Source organism: Eubalaena glacialis, chromosome 13 (assembly GCF_028564815.1).
Source record: "Eubalaena glacialis isolate mEubGla1 chromosome 13, mEubGla1.1.hap2.+ XY, whole genome shotgun sequence".
Lineage (NCBI taxonomy): Eukaryota > Metazoa > Chordata > Mammalia > Artiodactyla > Balaenidae > Eubalaena > Eubalaena glacialis.
In genome coordinates, this window is record NC_083728.1 from 86,095,353 (window position 1) to 86,113,421 (window position 18,069).

General features: G+C 54.6%; 1 protein-coding gene across 2 annotated transcripts in view; it reads left to right on the forward strand.

Annotated features, from left to right (window-relative positions):
• Positions 1-18,069, forward strand: part of LOC133103196 (NADPH--cytochrome P450 reductase) — a 62,657-nt gene that overhangs the window by 40,052 nt on the left and 4,536 nt on the right. For both annotated transcript variants that reach the window (XM_061208532.1, XM_061208531.1), the window contains 6 exons: positions 10,356-10,404; positions 13,773-13,901; positions 15,491-15,640; positions 16,123-16,247; positions 16,654-16,743; positions 17,144-17,242. In XM_061208532.1, coding sequence (XP_061064515.1) covers positions 10,356-10,404; positions 13,773-13,901; positions 15,491-15,640; positions 16,123-16,247; positions 16,654-16,743; positions 17,144-17,242 — 642 coding nt within the window. The remainder of the gene's footprint in view (positions 1-10,355; positions 10,405-13,772; positions 13,902-15,490; positions 15,641-16,122; positions 16,248-16,653; positions 16,744-17,143; positions 17,243-18,069) is intronic.

Consider the following 18,069-nt stretch of genomic DNA (forward strand, 5'->3'; position numbering starts at 1 on the left):
TAAGGCAAACTAGCTCACAGTCTGGGTGTGGCTTATGCTAAAATTTTTTTAATTTTTAAATTAGAACATTGAAAACCCTGGCAATTCCACATAAAAGTCACTTATAGCTTCTTTTGGGAAAAAAAAAAACAAAAAACAGAGGACCTGACCCCATGGAGCCCACCGTGACACCTGCCAGCAGAGGCTGAGGCTGAGCGGGGCCACCCTTCTAGATGGGGGCTGCACCGCAGCCTGTGCCCCCCAGCCAGCCCTAGCTGTGCTCCTCCTCGGCTCTGCTCACAGCCCCCCACCCCCCTGCAGTCTGCTTCACTTGCAGCGCCTGAGTGCTTTAAAGAAAAACAAAGCTTTTTATTATGGAACACTGCAAGCAAACACCAAAGCATGGAGCATAGGAGAGGGAACTCATGCACCTGTCACCCAGTTTCGACAACTATCCACTCCTGGCCAGTCTTGCTTCCTTCCCCTTCCCCACTGTTGCTGGATTATCTTAAAGCAAGCATATAATTTCATAATTAACCCTATAATTCATATGAATTATGAATAAAGAAATCATATGATTTCCTAGGAAATTGGAAATATTTCCTATGAAATTATGTGGACATATGAACTACGAGAATATTTCAGTCCTCTCAAATTCAGGGACTCCCCTTTTTAAACCTAACACAGAGCTATCCTCCCACCCCTGTAAGTTCACAGTACGTCTCAGTGTCACTGGATACTCAGCCGGCATTGTTCGTAGCTCCCTGAGTGACTGATGAATTTTTTTTAACCTTTTTTTTTTTTTTAAGTTCAGGATCTAAACCCACACATTGCAATTGACTACCGAATCTTTTAAGTCTCTCTTTCGGAGGTCAGGTCTATTGAGGTGTAATTTACATGCAGTAAAATTCACCTTTTTAAAGTGTACAGTTTGATGCATCCTGACAGGTGTGTGCAGTTGTGTAACCAGTGTTGCAGTCAAGATACAGGATGCTCCACACCCCAGAAAGCGCCCCCCGCCCGCCCAGGTCCCGTTGCAGTCGCCACCCCCCAGCCCCACCTCTGGCAACCACCGATCTGATTTTTGTCCCTGTAGTTTTGCCTTTTCCAGACTGTCATGCAAACGGGGTTATGTCATCACAGCCTCTGGTGCCAGGCTGCTTCCCCTTAACATAATGTCAGGTCTCTCTCAGTCCGTGGGCTTCCTTCTATCCCTGTGATTCCCTCGCGGCATTTTCGTTGAAGAACCCAGATCATTTGTTTCCCAAAGTTTCCCACAGTCTAGAATTTTGCTGCCTGCATCCCACTGGGGGTTGCTTCTGAGAAGCCACAAAAGAGCTCATTTTCCTCCGTGACCTTCGTTTGACGGCCTGCTCTTGCCAGAAAGGCCAGGAAAGCCAGGAGTCAAGGCTACCAGCATCATCTCTATCCATCTTTATCTCCTTTTTCCACACCCAGCTCAGGGCCACTCTTTCTAGAGAGGGGTGCTTGGCTCTGCCGAGCACGACGATAGCAACACCAATGGGTTTTACAAAGAGAAGAGCTCAAGGAAAGGCCCCTGTGGCCGTGGAGGGTGGACAGTGCCCGAAGTGTCCTGCATCCGTGGAAATGGCGAGGCTGTGGGCTCAGGACATTCACGCCGCCCTGCAAGCACAGGCTTGGGTTTTCTGATGCCACCTGACCACCAAGGGACCTCTCCTGTCCCTTGATGAGATTGGGGTAGTTTTGCCATTCTAGCCAGTGCCCGAAATCTCGAACGTGGCCTGTCTGGGAAAGTGATGCAGAGCCGAGTGTCATCGGACCTTCTGACCTCTCTGGGCATTACCAGGGCACTCGGTGCTGGTGGCTCCATCTCTGTGGGCCGGGCACCAGGGCACAGGGACATGCGGCATCCTCGGGGGCTCACATGCAGTTGGGGCACGTGAGGATGGTGCAGTGACGATGCTCGAACAGCCCAGGGCGCCACCGGGGAGGGGGCTATGTCAGGATGGAGGTGCCCCCCAAGCTGAGTCTGGGAGGCTGAGTAGGAAGCTGGGCCAGGGCTGCGTGTGCAGAAGCCCAGGGCAAGGAAAGCAGGGCCTGCTCTGGGAAGGACGCGTCTTGGTAGAGCCTGGGTGTAAGCCGCCAACGGAGTCAGGGGTCATGAAGGGAACTGAGATAGAGCAGAGGCCAGAGGATGGATCTACAGGGCCTTGGGGTTTTATCTGACCCTCGTGGGGAGCCGACGGGAGGGCTGGTGCCAGGGCAGCCCTGAGACCAGCCATTCCTGAATGCAGTTTGGAGTGGATTGGAGGAAGGTCGTCGGGAGGCGTTGGCGCTGACCAGGGCCCACGGTACAGACGGCAAGCAGGGCACAGAGAGCAGCAGTGCCAGTGGCCCGGAGAGAGGCTGTGCGCTGGGGCTTTCTCATACTTTAATACTTGCACCCCTGTTTTACAAGAGGCAAAGCTGATTCGGGGGGAGGTGAGTAGCTTACCCAGGGCTGAGAATGAATAAGCCCCGGAGCAGGACTTCACTCCCCATGCCGTTGCCCCCGCTCCTGCTAGCCCCCCGCCCCGGCCCTGTCGTCGTCGCCCCTCCCACCCCACTGTCCTTTCAGGGCCACTTTGTCTGTGACTAGAGCCACGTCATCCCAATGTCAGAGGATGTGGCTTTTCCTCTGTCCTGGACAGGCTGGGTGACCCTGAGCAGTTTCTTGGGCCTCGGTCTCTGCACAGTAGCGCTAGCCCTGCCTGGCACCCAACTGGCCCAAGAGAGGGCAGGCCACCCGGGCCACGGCACGTTGTGGAGTCCCGACGGGCACGGTGGTGAATACGTGTTGAAGGCTGTGTGGGTAGGGGGTCCACCAGGGGAACAGCAGCCCCCTCGAGCCTTGGAGCACCCTAAGTGACAGGGAGGAGGCTCCCTGGGAAGGGCAGTGAGGTGTGAACGGCGACTGCTGTGTCCTGCATCCTGACCGATGGGGTGGCCAGGGGAGGTGCAGCCTTGCTCTGCGCAGTGGCAGCAGATGCGAAGCCGCAGCGGCCCTGGGCTTTCACAGGCTTGGAGTTGCTGCTTCAGCCCCGAGCCTCACTCCCCTCCGCTGTCAAATGGGGTAGAATCCTTTGCCACTTCACAGGGTGGGGACAATTAAATGAAGTAAAATAAAAAGCATACAGGAGGCGCTCAGTAAGTCGTAGTTCCTATTCCCTTTTTTGTCTTTGACCAGTGGCCTCTCACACCTGCTTCAAGCTCCCACGTGTCCTCACTGGCCTCCGTTGGCGCTGGTTCCCGTTCTTGGCCCCGTCAGTGGAGAGAGCTGCTGTTTTTTGTTTAAGCTCCGGCGGACCACTTTGTTTTCACCAAAGGCAGCTCTTCCAAACCATTAGCTTTCTGCCACGAGGCGCTGGGCCGGCTCTGCCCCGTTCCAGCCGCCTGCTCAGCTCTCGTCCCCTCTCCCGTTGTGCTGCCCAGGGGACCAGAGAACTTGTCGCCACACGCTAGGCTCTGGAAGGGAGCCGTTCAAAAGCAACTGCCCTGTGTGTCACCAAGGGCAGGGGAAAGTCTCAGAAGAAATCAGTTCCGCTCTGCAGAAAATTTAAATTTCAGAATAACCGTTCTGAGCCCTGCCTGGGACTGGAAACAAAATGAATCACGCTGGGCCATCGTGGTTCATCTCTGTCCAAGTGACTCAGTGCTTTTGTCCACCCTCCCTCTCGCTTCCCCACCCGGCGGGCTGCAGTTGACTTCCGAAGCCTGAAGCAGAGACACTCCTGCTCCCAATTTGGGAGCAGAGAGCCCTAATTGGAACCATTTGTGCTCCATTCTGGAGCCGCGTGGTCTCTGGGCTCCGTGCCTGGGTCGGCTGCGGCCTCTCCTGATGGGCCGTTTGTACTTGGATGCCTTCGAAGGGGACTCCTCACTTGCAGACGTCTCAGCAGCGAATGCGGTGCCCACCTTGCTGGGCGTTCCCCGCGCTGCGCGACAGGAGGCCGAGATGTGCTGGTTCCACAGCGCACTCTGCCCCCAGGTGACTGGACCCAGCATCGTAGGCTCTGTTACCCACAGTTCTTTTGTAGGGAGGGAGGTGGGAACCAGATCTAATTCAATATGATCCTGAGGCGCCCCGGCAGCAGGCTCGCTGCACTCCCTTTATGGGGAAACGGCCCTGCCATAGCAACCTGCACCACCGCCTTCCAGTGTCCAGAGGAGCTTTGTTCCGCCTGCATGACTTACTTTTTTTTTTTTTTTTTTTTTTTTAATGGGAAAGGGGGAGGATGTGGGGAGAAAGGGCTCTGATATAAACAGTTACCAAGGAGACCCGAGCTGGGGTTGGAGAGGTTTCCTCCTTCCCTCGGTCCATACAGAAGGAGGAGGGGTGTGTGCCAGACGCAGGGGCTCACGGGAGGTTCCAGCCCAGAGTCCTGGTTCCTCCCTGCTGGAGCCGCCAGACGCAGCAGCTTTCCCAGGCTGCGGGGACCGAGGCAGGCAGGGGCTCAGCAGGGCTTCCGAGAGGACCAGGGTGTCCGGGAGGATGTTCAGTGTCCGCGGGCTGGTCTGCCCGCTGCCAGCACTGGTGGAGAATGGACAGAGCCCGACTCGCTAGCTGCTGGCTCCCCGCCCGTCTCCAGGAGAGCAGCACGCTGCCTTTTCCCTCCAGCCCAGAGTTGAGAGTAAGAAACCATGGGGTGCACGTACTCATCTCTGCAGGACGAGCCCATCCTGAGAAGGTCAGTTCCAGACAGTGTCCGGGCAGACGGCGTGGAGGCCCGCGGGCACCCCTACTCAGTGTGGCTGGAACTTCTTCCCCGGGCAGGGATGCCCGGAGGCACGAGGAGGGCGCTGTGTAGAGTTGACCGCAGACTCGGGGCCAGTCCCGGGGGGCTCGCCCAGGCACGGCCACCCTGGCTCCTTCGGTCCTGGTTTGCAGGCTGCATTTCTCTGCTTCCAGAGGAAGGAGTTTAGACTGGAAACCAGAAGGGCCCCCATCACCCACTCCTCGGCCTGTGAAAGATCGGGTTCCGAGTGCACATCCGGCATGAAGCTGTCAGGAGGGGTGAAGCCAGCCGAGGGCGCCCAGGTGCGGACCTGCTCGGGGCCCGGCAGCCGGGCGTCGCGGTGGGCAGCGGCGGAACCCGCCTGGTGTAACCGGTGGGAACGTGGGGAGCTGCCCCGCGCCGGGCAGTGACTAGAGGCACGGACAGTGTCTTCCCCCGCCTCCACGGGTTTCCCTTTTCCCTCACGGGGCTCTGGGCGTGATCCTCCTTTTCCCCATGGGCCGAGGCTAATGACGGGACCGGTGCTGCCTTCCGAAGTGCACGCCCTTCTCAGGAGCGCCCTTCCCCTGGGGGCGGGGCGCCCTAGCACCTCCTGCCCGCCCCCTGACACCCCCAGCGAGACCCGCGTGGAGGCCCCCCCCCCCCGCCCGCCCTTGCTGCCGGCCCGGAACCTCCGCCCCGTGCAGCTGCGTGGGCGCCCCCCGGCCCGCCTCCCCAGAGCTCCGCTCCCACCCGCTGCTTGGGTCTCATCCAGGAGCCCCTCGGCTGCCGGCTGCCACGGCTTTCCCTCCTGGGAGCCGTCTTCCTCTCTGAGCATAGGGCCCAGCCCTTCCGCGGGGCCTTTCCTGGGTTCTTCGGCCACGGTGCCTGCTCCCTCAGAAGCCCCGTGGCATGGCGTCCGCTCCGTCCATTTGGTCTTCGCACACGTCACCCTGTTGAAATCACAGAGTGACCCAGACAGCTCTCTTCTGCCCTCCTTATCCTCGAGAGTTAGACAAGTTCCAGGTGCTGAGCGAGACCATGGGGTGGCTGCAGACGCCGAGATGCAGTGTTTTCCATAGAGGAACCCGAGGCCTCAAGGGGCCCGACTTGTCCGGTCACAGGCCCATTTGGTGGCAGAACCAGAATTTGAACCCAAGCCTCTGCTCCTGGTGCGTGGCCCCTCTGCTTCCTCCGTGATTCTCCTGGGCTCTTTCTCCAGCCTGGCGATGGGCCCTTGGAAGGTGGAGGCTGCCTTGTTTAGTCTCACGCCCTCGGCACCGCCCAGAGCACACGTCACCCGGAGATGGCGAAAGGGCAACCAGGCGCTCCCTGGGCAGTGGGGTCCCTCTGGTCCCTTTCTTCAGCAAGGCCCCAAATCTGCTCAGATGTAGCTTCTGTGGAAACCTCTGCCCTGTGAGAAAAGAGAGCTTCTCTACTGACATCAGACCCTCTCAGGTGGGTAGGGGGCCCTCCAAAGGCCTCCAGGCCACCTCAGCCAACCTTCTGCTGGGCAGAGACTCAGGACTGACCTCCCAAGAAGCCCATAAAACGTCATGTGCTGAGTGCCGGGCATTGTGCTGATTGCAAAGAGATACACAGATAGCTCCCCCCAGATTGTGAAACCCAGGCCTCAAGTTGAGCAATGAGAATACGCTGGGGCAAGTGCCTGGACGGAGGCCTGAAGACGTACTGAGGACGGGGACAAACAACCTTATGTCTGAGCGGCAGGGAAAGGTGCTCTGGAGAGGAGCTTAGGCCTAGTGTCTTCAGGGATAAGCAGGAGTTGGTGGCAAAGGGTTAGAAGAAGGACGCTCTAGGCCAAGGCGTGGTGGGTCCAAGGGCACAATGGAACCAGGGAACGGCGGGCTGGTCATTGTGGCCAGAGCATTTGGAAGGTGGAGGGGGGTGGATTCTGAACCGGTGGGCCCCTTTCTCTTACTTAGAATAGCTTCTCTGATGTGGGTCTCTACCCAGGGTGTAGCTATTCTAGTCATCCTCACCAGAGCCTTCAAAATCAATCCATCTATATCCACGCACAGCGTTTCTTAAAATAGCAAGTAATTTGTATCTTCTTAGTACAAAAGCCTTACATTTTCATTGTAGGAAAGAAAAGAGTGGAGGAGTTGGGAACAGAAATTAGCAAGAAAAAGAAAAAAGACTCCTAATTGCTCAACCTGAGGGCAGAACAGCTCTTAACACATCAGCATCTACCCTTCTGTACCTTGCTTTTACACAAAAACGGGATTGCGTCACCTGTGTTACTTTGTGGCCTGCCTTTCCCATTTGACGGGAACGTCAGGTGATGGTCTGTGCTGTTCGGTACAGAGCGGCGTGCGTCACAAGGCACTAGGCTGTTCAGCCTCTCCCCTGTCTTCAGACGTCTGAATGTGTATTTGAATATAAAATGTATTTTTAATTATAAAAGTAACAGAAAACAAAAATTTGGAAAATTAGGGAAACCCTCTCACCCGTTATCCTAATGCTCCCGTGTCCTCTGTCTGAGATGCTGGTGTGTTTCTCTTCAGGCCACTTTTCTATGAACAATTAATCATGTGCGTTCCACTTCTAAGGACACAGATTCTGCTTTTCCTAGAAGAGGGCAAGTGTGAGGGAAGATGCACTGGTTACCCTGCTGGCTTGTTTCTCGCTTTGCTTTGCGTCGTCTAAATTTCTCCCAGAGCGTCCGCTGTGGCCCGTCCACACGTGGAGAACTGGCAACGGTCAAGAAATTGACGAAGAAGAGTTCCATATAAGTGAATATTCCAAAACTCAAGCCTGGCCCCTTTTAGGTGTCAACTGAATGCATTTACTTTGTTTTCATTTTTTTAATTGAGAAATTCACACCCCTTAAAATTCACGGCTTTCACCATTTTACAGTGTATAATTCAGTGGCTTTTAGTACAGTCATCGTGTTGTACAAGCATACCGCTACCTAATTCAAAACTTTTCATCACCCCAAAGGGAAACACTGTCACTCCCCACCCCCTCCCCCCAGCCCCTGGCACCACAAGTCCACCTCCCGTCACTATGGGTTTGCCTATTCCAGACGTTTCCTATAAATGGAAATTGCATTTAGTTTTGTACCTGCTTTTTTTCTCATGATTTTGCATCAGAAACATTTGTCTAGGTTGCTGGTATTTAACCATCAGTTTAAATTTACATCTGATTTTATGTTTAGTGGGTAATATATTCTCATGACTCAGAATTCAAAGCTACTCAGTGGCAGAATTCGTGTCGTCGTGCGCCTTGCTTCCTCTCCTAATGGTGTGTCTTGGTGAGCACGCCGTGTTAATGCTCAGACAGACAGACAGGGTTGTAGGTTATGTTGTAGTTTAGGCTGCACACAACTAGAGGGTTAGTGAAGACGCGGCCATTCGCGGCTGGGCGCGGGCAGAAGTTGGACATGTGGCCACGATGCTAGACACAAGACCCCTTTGAAGTGCAGGTTGGAGCTGGGCGTGGGAAGATGGGGCCAGGCCTGAGCGCCTCTGCTCGTTCGTGCTCCTGCCCTGGCCCTGCTGAGGTTAGGCATGGGCCAGCCCGGGGATGCCGGGATAAATGGGGAGTCGGGGATGGCCTGCTCTGGGTTCCTGTGCAGCTGGGCCCTCGCTGGGTGGGAAAGTCTGGGTGACCAGCCCCCCGCTGCCTCCCTGCTGCCCCTCGTGGGGCTGTTGCACCGAAGGGACCTCGGGACGGAGGAGGGAGGCTGGAAGTGGCCAAGCCGGGCACCGGGCCTCACCTCCCCCTGCGGCCTACTGTGATGTTATTTAATGCTGAGACCCTGAAAATAGCATTAGTCCTGCACCTACTGACCTAGTGAAAAACCCAGCGGGGACCTAGACATGAAACTTCTGATACCTTTATGTTTACGAAATACCTGTCTGAACAGCTTTGCAGGGGCATCCTTAAAAGAAACCTTCACTTACATAAGTTTTTCCACGGACTCCAGGCCTCTAGCCCTGACAGACATTGCTTCATGCTGTTGTGATGAGTGTGTGCGCGTGTGTGTGTGCATTGCTTCATGCTGTTGTGATGTGTGTGTGTGTGTGCGCGCGTGTGTGTGCATTGCTTCATGCTGTTGTGATGTGTGTGTGTGTGCGCGCACGCACACACGCACGTGCATGCTGGCACTTCACTCTGTTACACTCGACTGTGCACAGGAGGCAATGGAAAGAGCAAAGAATGTATGTCTTTCGCTCCCCGGGTATGAATGCAGTCTATGGGGTGTGTACCGGAGAGTGAATTGCTGGGCTGTAGAGTCACAGGAGGTACTGCCAAGCCGCGTTCCAAAGTCGCCGTGCCATATCGCCCTCTCCCAGCTGCGTGTGGGAATTCCCATTGCTCCACAACCTCACCTGTTTGAGATCGTGTCTGTCTTTTCAGTTTTAGCGATTCTTACTGGGTGTATGATAGATCTCACTGTGGTTTTAACTTCCTTTTCTCCCGTATCTAATAACGTCGAGCACCCTTCCCTATGTTCTTTGGCTGTTTAGATGCTCTCTTTAAGAAGGTACCCGTTCAAGCCTTTTGACAATATTTCTGTCGCAGTATGTGTCTTTTCTGATTGATTTGTAGGGATTTCTTAATATTCTCAACCCTAGTCCTCGTCAGTCAGATACGTGTACATTGCAGACACCTTCTCCCGTGCTGGGGCTTGCCTTTCATTCCCTTAATGGTGTCATTTTAAACAGAAACAACGGTATTTTAGTGTTCAGATTTGTCGCTTGGTTCAGACCGGCCATATTTCAAACATCCTAAATATTTACCATCCAGAGGTAAATCACCTTGCTGTCTTAGGCCTGAGAGTCCCTGGGGAGGCTCACTGGGTTGCTTTAGATGGCTCTGCAGGCCTGGGGCAAGGACAGAGAGAAGGAAAAGGACCAGAAGTGGAGAGGGAGGGGCAGGAGGCCAGAGCTAGGAGGTGGAGAGTGGATGGGCACGCGGGGCAGTGGTGCCGCTCTCTGGAGGGGATGGGGTCCAGTTCAGGGCTTTAGAAGGTGACAGGGTCACAGAGAGGGGAGCAGGTAAAAGTGGCTCCAGGGCAGGGGAGGACTGGGGGGGGGCGTGTCTTGGGAATCCCAAGGGACTTGCTATTCAAGTGGGGCCTTGGTTGGGAACAGGGGTCTGTTGGGTGAGGAACTGGAGTGAGGACGCTCTGGGCGGAGACAGTGGTGTTGACAGAATTCTAAGGACCATCATGGAGGGATGCTGTGTGGAGGGGAGTGGCAGGCGAGGCTGGGACAGGTTCTGAAGGGACTTGTGCACCTCTGGTCCTGTGGGTCATGGGAGCCATGGAAGGTTTCAGAGCGCAGCAGTAGCACGGTCAGAATCTTATTTGGGAAACTCCTGGTTGCCTTGAGGTGGGGACCATTGGCTGTGGATGGTGAGCGGCTGGGGAGTGAGCTTGACCCTTCGTTCTCGTGTTCTCATGTACCCGGGTGGGTCAGCCCTGGCCCTGCGAGGCATTGGATTTGGACTTACCAGGCCCCGGAGCCTGGGTCCTGCCTCTTCCAGCCCCGGCACTGGACCAGAGGCGGCTGCTGGCGGGGGCGCCGCGGAGTGGAGCAGGCGGAGCTGGGAATGCCCCTCGCTGCTGCCACGTGCCTCCCGTGCCCATCAGACACTTTTATTTTTCAGGACCTCCTCTGTCAAAGACAGCAGCTTCGTGGAAAAGATGAAGAAGACGGTGAGTTTTCTCTTTGTGCTCGGCCCTGGTGGGTGTGCGGAGGCATCCAGAAGGCCGGCTTCACTGGACGGGAGGAGAAGCGGGCGGGAACCCGGCTCAGCTCCCTGTGTGTGTACTTTCTGGTCTACCCAGAGCCTCGAGGCTGCTCTGCTGTTGCTGGGACAGTTTACTCTGCTTTTTGAATGTTTACTTCTTGAACAAACCAAACTGTAAGAACAGACCCTCCCTCTGACTCGGATGCCGCCCCATCTCCTCCCTCCCAGACCAGGCTGTGTCCATGAGCATATGTAAACCTCACATAGCTGTGGTCCTAGCACAGCTACAGTTTTATCTGTTTGTTTCTTGTTTAAGTGTTGAATTTTATGACCAGGTACTTCATTCACACGGTGAAAATCCAAAACATAAACTGTTTAGTGGAAAGCTTCTCTCCTAGCCCTGTCACCCATCACTGTCCTTAGTATTTTATAGATCCTTCTAGAGCTTCTTTATGCACATATAATAAAAACAAATACAGACTTTTATACTTTTTAAACACAAAAGGTGGCATATTACATACACTGCTATAGACCTTCATTTTTTTCCCATTTAATGATATGTCTTGGAGCTCTTTTCACAACAATTCAAAGATACCTCCCGCATTCTTTATTATAGTTGAGTGATGATTCCATGTGTGGCCACAAGGACTATAATTTGTTTTAACACTGCCTTGTTGATGGGCGCTTGGAATATTTCTAATCTTTAGCTCTTACAGACAGTGCTGCTGTGACTGTGTAGGTCAGTTTGCATATTTGCAAATACAGTAAAATCCCAGAAATGGAATTTTTGGATCAAAAGATATATGCATTTGTGATAGAAACTGCCAGATTGTGCCCCACCCCCGTAGAGGTCACGCCGCGGGACCGTCACTAACAGTGTGAGAACACCTGTTCCCCACAGCTTTGCCGACAGAGTCTACTATCAAAGTTTGGGATTTTGCCAGTTTTCTAGGTTACAAAAAAGATATTTCTGTGGAGTTCTAATTTGCATTTTTCCTATGAATGAGTTTAAGCGAATTTTCATGTTATACTGGCATGTCTTTTTTCTTTTTTTACAGATTCTCTGTTCAAATCTTTTGCCCACTTTTCTGTTGGGATTGACCTTTCTCAAGGAACTCCTTAAACTTATTAGAGTGATTAACCCCTTGTCTGTGATATGAGTTAAAAATATTTTTCTAACAGTTTGTGTATCATTCGGCTTATTGTGTGTTTGCTTGTTCGTTTTGCCATGTTAAAGTTCCTTAGTCCATTTAACTATTCTGTGACTTCTGGACTTCGAGTCATCATTTGAAAGGCTTCCCCACTCTAAAGAGATAAAGGAATTCTTCCATATTTTTTTCTAGTATTTTTATGATTTTGTTTTCCATATTTAAAATTCAATCTGTTGGGAATTTATCCTGGTGTAAGATGTAAGGTATGGGTCCAACAATTTTTTACACAGCTGTCTAAATTCCGTGTAATAAAGTCCATCTTTTCCCCACTAGTTTTATCATAAATGTAATTCCCATGGGTATTTGAGTGTAGTTCTGTATTTTCCTGTTCTGGTACTTTGATCTAGCTGTCTGTGTATAAACAATATCATACTGTTTAATTATTTTAACGTTGTATAATTATTATAACTTGTTTTAATATCTGTAGCACTAGGCACTTCCTCCCTCCCCCCCATCGCTCTTATTTTTCAGTTTTCCTGGCTGTTACTTCATACGTATTCATTTATTTTAGGTAACAGTTTTATTGAGATATAATTCATATTCCATACAGTTCTCCAATTTAAAGTTTACACATCAGTGATTTTTAGTATATTCCCAGTTGCACAAACTATCACCACAATCCATTTTAGGACATTTTCATCATGCCCAAAAGAAACCCTATGCCCATTAGTAGTCACTCCCCATTCCCCCACCCTGAGCCCTAAGCAACTATTCATCTTTTTGTCTCTATAGAGTTGCCTATTCTGGACATTTCATGTAAGTGGAATCATACAGTATATGGCCTTTTGTGGCATCTTTCACTTAGCGCAATGTCTTCAAGGTTCATCCATGCTGTAGCATGTGTCAGCACTTCATTCCTTTTTATTGCCAAACGATGTTCCAGTGGATGGATTCGCACTTATTTTTCCACAGGATTTTAGGATCAAATTGTTGATGAAAAAAGAGCTGTTCAAGTTTTTATTAGGATCGTGTTACATTTCTGTATTGATAGAGGGAGAACTGACATCCTGTACGTTGAGTCTTCCTGTGCAAAATCAGAGTGCCTTTCCATTTGGTTGAGTCCTTTATCACTCGGTAGCTTCTCACATGTTTCTTGTATGGCTTATTTCTAGGTACTTTATATATTTTGATGCTACCATAAATATTTAGCTACTGTTTTATATCCTATTTTGCTCCCTTGACATCATAAGCATTATTTTAAAATACCTTTTTAAATGATTTTAAAATGATTTGTAGAAAATTCAGGCAATGTAAAAGGTATGAGAACACTTTACAGCAATTGTAGTCCCTCCGTTTTATTTTGTCATTTGTACCTGTCAGTTAGGGCTCTGTGCCAGACCAGAGACCCCTCTAGGCATTTTGGGCACGGGAAGGCTGCCGCAGAGAAGCCTCATGTCTACAGAAAGGGACCGGGGAGGTGGCCTGTGCCTTGCTTCCACCTACCAGATCTTGCAAAGCACATCCAGTTGGCTGGACCTAATTTGCTGCATCCCTGGCTGCAGGGAGTCTGGGGGATGGAGTTCCAGCTTTTCCAGAGCTGCTGCAGTGGGCACAGTAGGAGGGTGGGATGAAGAGCCTGCGAGCCAGTCTATATGGTACCTTTCCCCATTGTCTAGATTTTTATAAAGCATATGCATTACTTTTGTAAACATCCAGAAAAACTCACCCATGATTCCCCATTTAGAGACTGTTGGTATATTTCATGCCATTCTTTTTCCCTGTGCATTTATACGTATAAACACACACATATATGTGGAGTGGGTATGTAACAAAATTGGATTATGCTATAGTCTTTGATCACTTTTTTTTTTTTAACTGAATGTCATTTCTGCATTTTTACACGTCCTTTAAAAATCTGCCCACAGTGTGATTTTGAGCAGCTTATGTGTGTAGGATTATCTTGATGGCTCCAGCTGAAGTCAGCTAGGTGGCCTCTGACCCCATCCGCTGCAGTGGCTGTGGCAGTGAGATGCTAGCCCCGGAGTGACTTAGAAAGGACCTGAAGCAGGCAGGAAAGAGGGTGCCCTTGAGGGACCTGCCTGCCCCTGTGGTCACCTAGAGCCTCCAGTGAAGCCTGTGGCTCTTGGCCCCCCACTGATCCCACGTGTCTGGCCGTCCCTAGGGCAGGAACATCGTCGTGTTCTACGGCTCCCAGACGGGGACCGCCGAGGAGTTTGCCAACCGCTTGTCCAAGGACGCCCATCGCTACGGGATGCGGGGCATGGCGGCAGACCCGGAGGAGTATGACCTGGTGAGCTCTCGCCGCGCCCTGCCCCCTTCCTCCCATGCAGCGCAGTCCAGGGCGTTAAGGAAGTCGCGTCTGGATCGTGGAGACGCTTAAAGGGCTGAGTTAGCCAAAGGGACAGACAGGAATAGGCGTCTCTTTTCATCTGTTCCAGCAGCCAGGTGGCCCCAGTTTTAAGGACATTAAGAACACCTAGCCCAGGTGTGCGCATATGCGCGCTCAGCAGCGCTCACGCTCAGCCTTCCAAGCTCTCCACGCTGCAGGCTTTGCAAGTGCTGGGCAGGTGCCAGCAGAAGGGACTCGGGCACCTAGTGGATTGGTTGTGGCTTAAAAGATGAAAGGGTCTCAGCAAGTCAGGAGAGGAACTGTTTCTCATCTCCCCTCAATCCCCACCCGAGAACTGCAGTTCCAGGGGAGCTGGACCGAGGAGTCGGGGGGTCTGGGCTCTAGTGCCACTCTGCCCTGACTGCCCGTGTGACCCTGAGCGAGCGCCCACCGAGGGCCTTCCTTGACTCGTCTACAGAGAGGCGGTGAGGGTGTTGGGTGAGCCATCTCCAGGAACCCTTCAGCTGGGCTTTGAAATGAGGCTGTAAAGCCTCAGCTTTACACGTGCTCGCATGTGTGGGCTTGGGGAGGGCCCAAGAGAGCCCAGGAATTGAGGGAAGGGCCCCCATCTGGAGCTGCAGGATCCCCGCCTTCTCCTGTGAGCCATCCTTGGCACGGGGCTCCTCTGGGCCAACACAGGACTGTCTGCAGGACACGGTCCCCACTTCCTGGCCCAGCTGCACCCAGCCTGCCTCTGAGGGCGGTGGGGACCCGCTCACCTTGCTATCTCTCCTCCGCGCATCGGCTCTTTCGCCAGTCGTGGCTCTCCAAGGGCAGGAAACTTCCAGCAGTCTGCTTTCCTGTTTCTGAGACAGCCAGGCCAGCGGCCCCAGGTGGACTCAGTGGGTAGGGAAGGGGGGAGTGGTCCTTAGGCACCCAGGAGGGGCAGGGCTGGCAGGGAGCAGGCAGTCCTGGGAAGATGCCCCAGGGAGTTGCCTTCCTGCTTCTCCCCTGAAGGGTCATTGCCAGACATCGGGGCGGGGGAGGCAGTGTCGGGCTCTTGCTGCTCCAACGACATGATAAATGAACTTTCCCTTAGAACCACTCTCTTCTGAGGGCCAGCTGCTTCCCACATGTGCCACTCCGTCTCCCAAACCAAACCATCCCCCACCTACTCCACGCCCCTGCCTTCGGTCTTGGGGACGAGCACCACTACCCATCTGTCTTAGGACCTGGGTTTCGGGTTGGCGGACAGTTGGTTAGGAATTAGCGTGAGCCCAGGTCCTGCTGTGCCCCAGGGACTTTGTGGGATGATGAGGTTCTCCGGAAGTGGCCCAGGGCACCATGTTCCAAGTGCCAGCCCGTGGCCTGGAACCCAGCATACTTCTCTCAACACCCCAGGCCCTCACCTGTGCTCTTCTGGGCCTGCTGTTCCCTTTGCTCTTGAAATGCACCCCGTCCACTTGAACCCTGGACTCGCCCATCTGCACCCCTGCTGGGAGCAGGCTTAGTCTTGGTTGCTGGGCCTGGCCCTGCCTTTGTCTCCCCAGGGCGACCTGAGCAGCCTGTCAGAGATTGAGAACGCCCTGGCAGTGTTCTGCATGGCCACCTACGGCGAGGGGGACCCCACTGACAATGCCCAGGACTTCTACGACTGGCTCCAGGAGACGGACGTGGACCTCTCTGGGGTCAAGTACGCGGTGAGTCACCCGTGTGGGCTCATGCAACCTCCGGAACCCCGTGTCCAAGAGGAACTCCTCCAGTTCTCACCTCGTTTGATCAGCTAGGGCAGGCCCAGGCGCCAGGACAGGGGCTTCGAGCTGAGGGCCTGGTAGGGAGCTCGTGGCAGGGAATCCCAGGAAGGCCACTCATGGGGCGACCCTGTCTTCCGCCCGGGCCTGGCCCAAGAGCTCCCCCTCCCGTGCCCCAGCCACACTTCGCTCGGGAGCATTTGCTACTGGAGACTGAAGGCAAGAAAAGAGCGGTGGGCTGACCAAGATTCGGCTGGGCAAGGAGAATCTTGAATGGGCGGGGTGAAACCCCCCTGCTGCCACCAGGGTCAAGGCCAAGGTGGTTGAGGAGGCGCCTGGACTGCAGGTCACCAAAACAAAGCCGCCTCTGGGGCCTCACAGTGCAAGGGGTCTGGCAGGGACCGCCGACCACTGGCCCCTCATCCACACAGGTGTTTGGCCTTGGGAACAAGACCTATGAGCACTTCAACGCCATGGGCAAGTATGTGGACAAGCGGCTGGAGCAGCTCGGGGCCCAGCGGATCTTTGATCTGGGCCTGGGCGACGACGACGGGAAGTGAGTGACCCCTCCAGGGCCCGCGCCCTTGCAACCGCCCCCACCCCCGCCCCGGCTGTCGTGTGTCAGGAGCCACAGGTTAGGGCTGGCCGGGTCACAGGAGGGGAGGACAGAGCCATGATGTGAGCGCAACTCCGTGACCCGCCTCACCACGGGGGAGGGAAGGCCATCCCCCCCATCGCCAGTCCCCACCTTCTTTGCTCATCCACACCCTCCCGGCTCACCCGGCTCAGATGGGGCCTCCCGTGGTTACTGCAGACCCTCTGGATGCTTCCTGACGCCCTGGGTTACATCACTGGGCGGGCTGGCGTGAAATGAACCCTCCAGCTTGGAGGGGTGATGGGACAGAGTCCGAGCTCTCCCGGCAGCCCCATCTGGAGCCTGGCTCATCCCCTCTCGTCCCCAGCCTGGAGGAGGACTTCATCACGTGGCGAGAGCAGTTCTGGCCGGCCGTGTGCGAGCACTTAGGGGTGGAAGCCACTGGAGAGGAGTCCAGGTGAGTGTGCGCAGGTGGGCCGGGGCCTTGGGTGCTGCCTGCTGATGGGGGGGACTGGCCTGGCGGGTGTGGTGGCGCTGGAGGAGGCTCCATCAGGGTGCGGGAGGGGCACGGGCCCAAGCGCTTGGGCTGTGCCTGCAGGTGACGGTCAGGGCGGGATTCCTGGCCTCCTCAGGGCAGAGCCTCGGGCCTGCTGACGGGCTGCCCCGCCCTCCGAGTGCCGTGCTGGCCCCTCCTGCCTCCCACGCTCGTGCATCTCCTTCCTCGTGGGTCACGTCTAGCCCAGCAGCCCTCGCTGCATGTCCCATCGCCTCACAGCCTCACTCCCTCCTTGGGACCCGGCCCCCTCCCGGCCCCCGGCCCCCAGCCCACGGCCTCACCCTGTGTCTCCCCTTTGCAGCATTCGCCAGTATGAGCTTGTGGTCCACACAGACATAGACGCGGCCAAGGTGTACGTGGGCGAAATGGGCCGCCTGAAGAGCTACGAGAACCAGAAACCGTGAGTAGAGAGCGTGGCTGGGGCCGGACAGCTGGCCGTCCCGTGCGTCCCCGCAGGGCCTGTCCTCCCAGGCCCCGTCCTGTGGGGCTTCCTTACCCCCACATCCAGGAGTGGGCCTGGGTGAGGGCACCTACGTTTCCATCTCCACCGCACAGGAGGGGGTGAGGCCTGGAGCAGAGAGAGATGGGAGGCTGCTCTGAGCCCGGGGCCCTGGGGACCCCTCCCCTCCGCTCCCAGCAGTCCCTCCGCCCAGGGCGTGGCCTCGGGGGGACTGGCCCTTGCTCAGCTTGTACTTCATTTGCCCTGTAAATACCCTGGGGAAGGGGGTACCCACCAGTTCCTGGACCAGGACGGCGAGTTCAGCGCTGGGTCGAGGTGGAACTTGGGCAAAAGGGCTCGCGTTCTTAAAATCTGCCTCGATGTCTGGACGTTTTGTCCAGAAACATAGTGTTCCTCTCTGGGGTCCCTGACTTGCCCCTGGGTGCCACCCAGAATCCTGCTGGAGCCGCCCAGGAAAGACCTCCTAGAACCACCAGGCTTTGAGACCAGCAGCCCTGCTGCAGCTGTAGCCGGAAAGCCCGACATTTCAGTGACTTCACAGAGTGAAAGCGTCTCTCCTGTTCACGTACAGTCCTGGGCACCTGGGCAGAGGGGGCTTTGCTCCACACCGTCACTCGGAACCCAGGCCCCGTCCGCCCTGGGGAGCCACCTTCAAGGGCCTGGCCCTCCTTGTGCTCTGCTCACCAACGTGTACAGAGTGTGGAGGGTCCCCCAGGTTTTTAGGGACCAGCCTCAGTTTCCATGTCTGTAAATGGCGACACTGATAA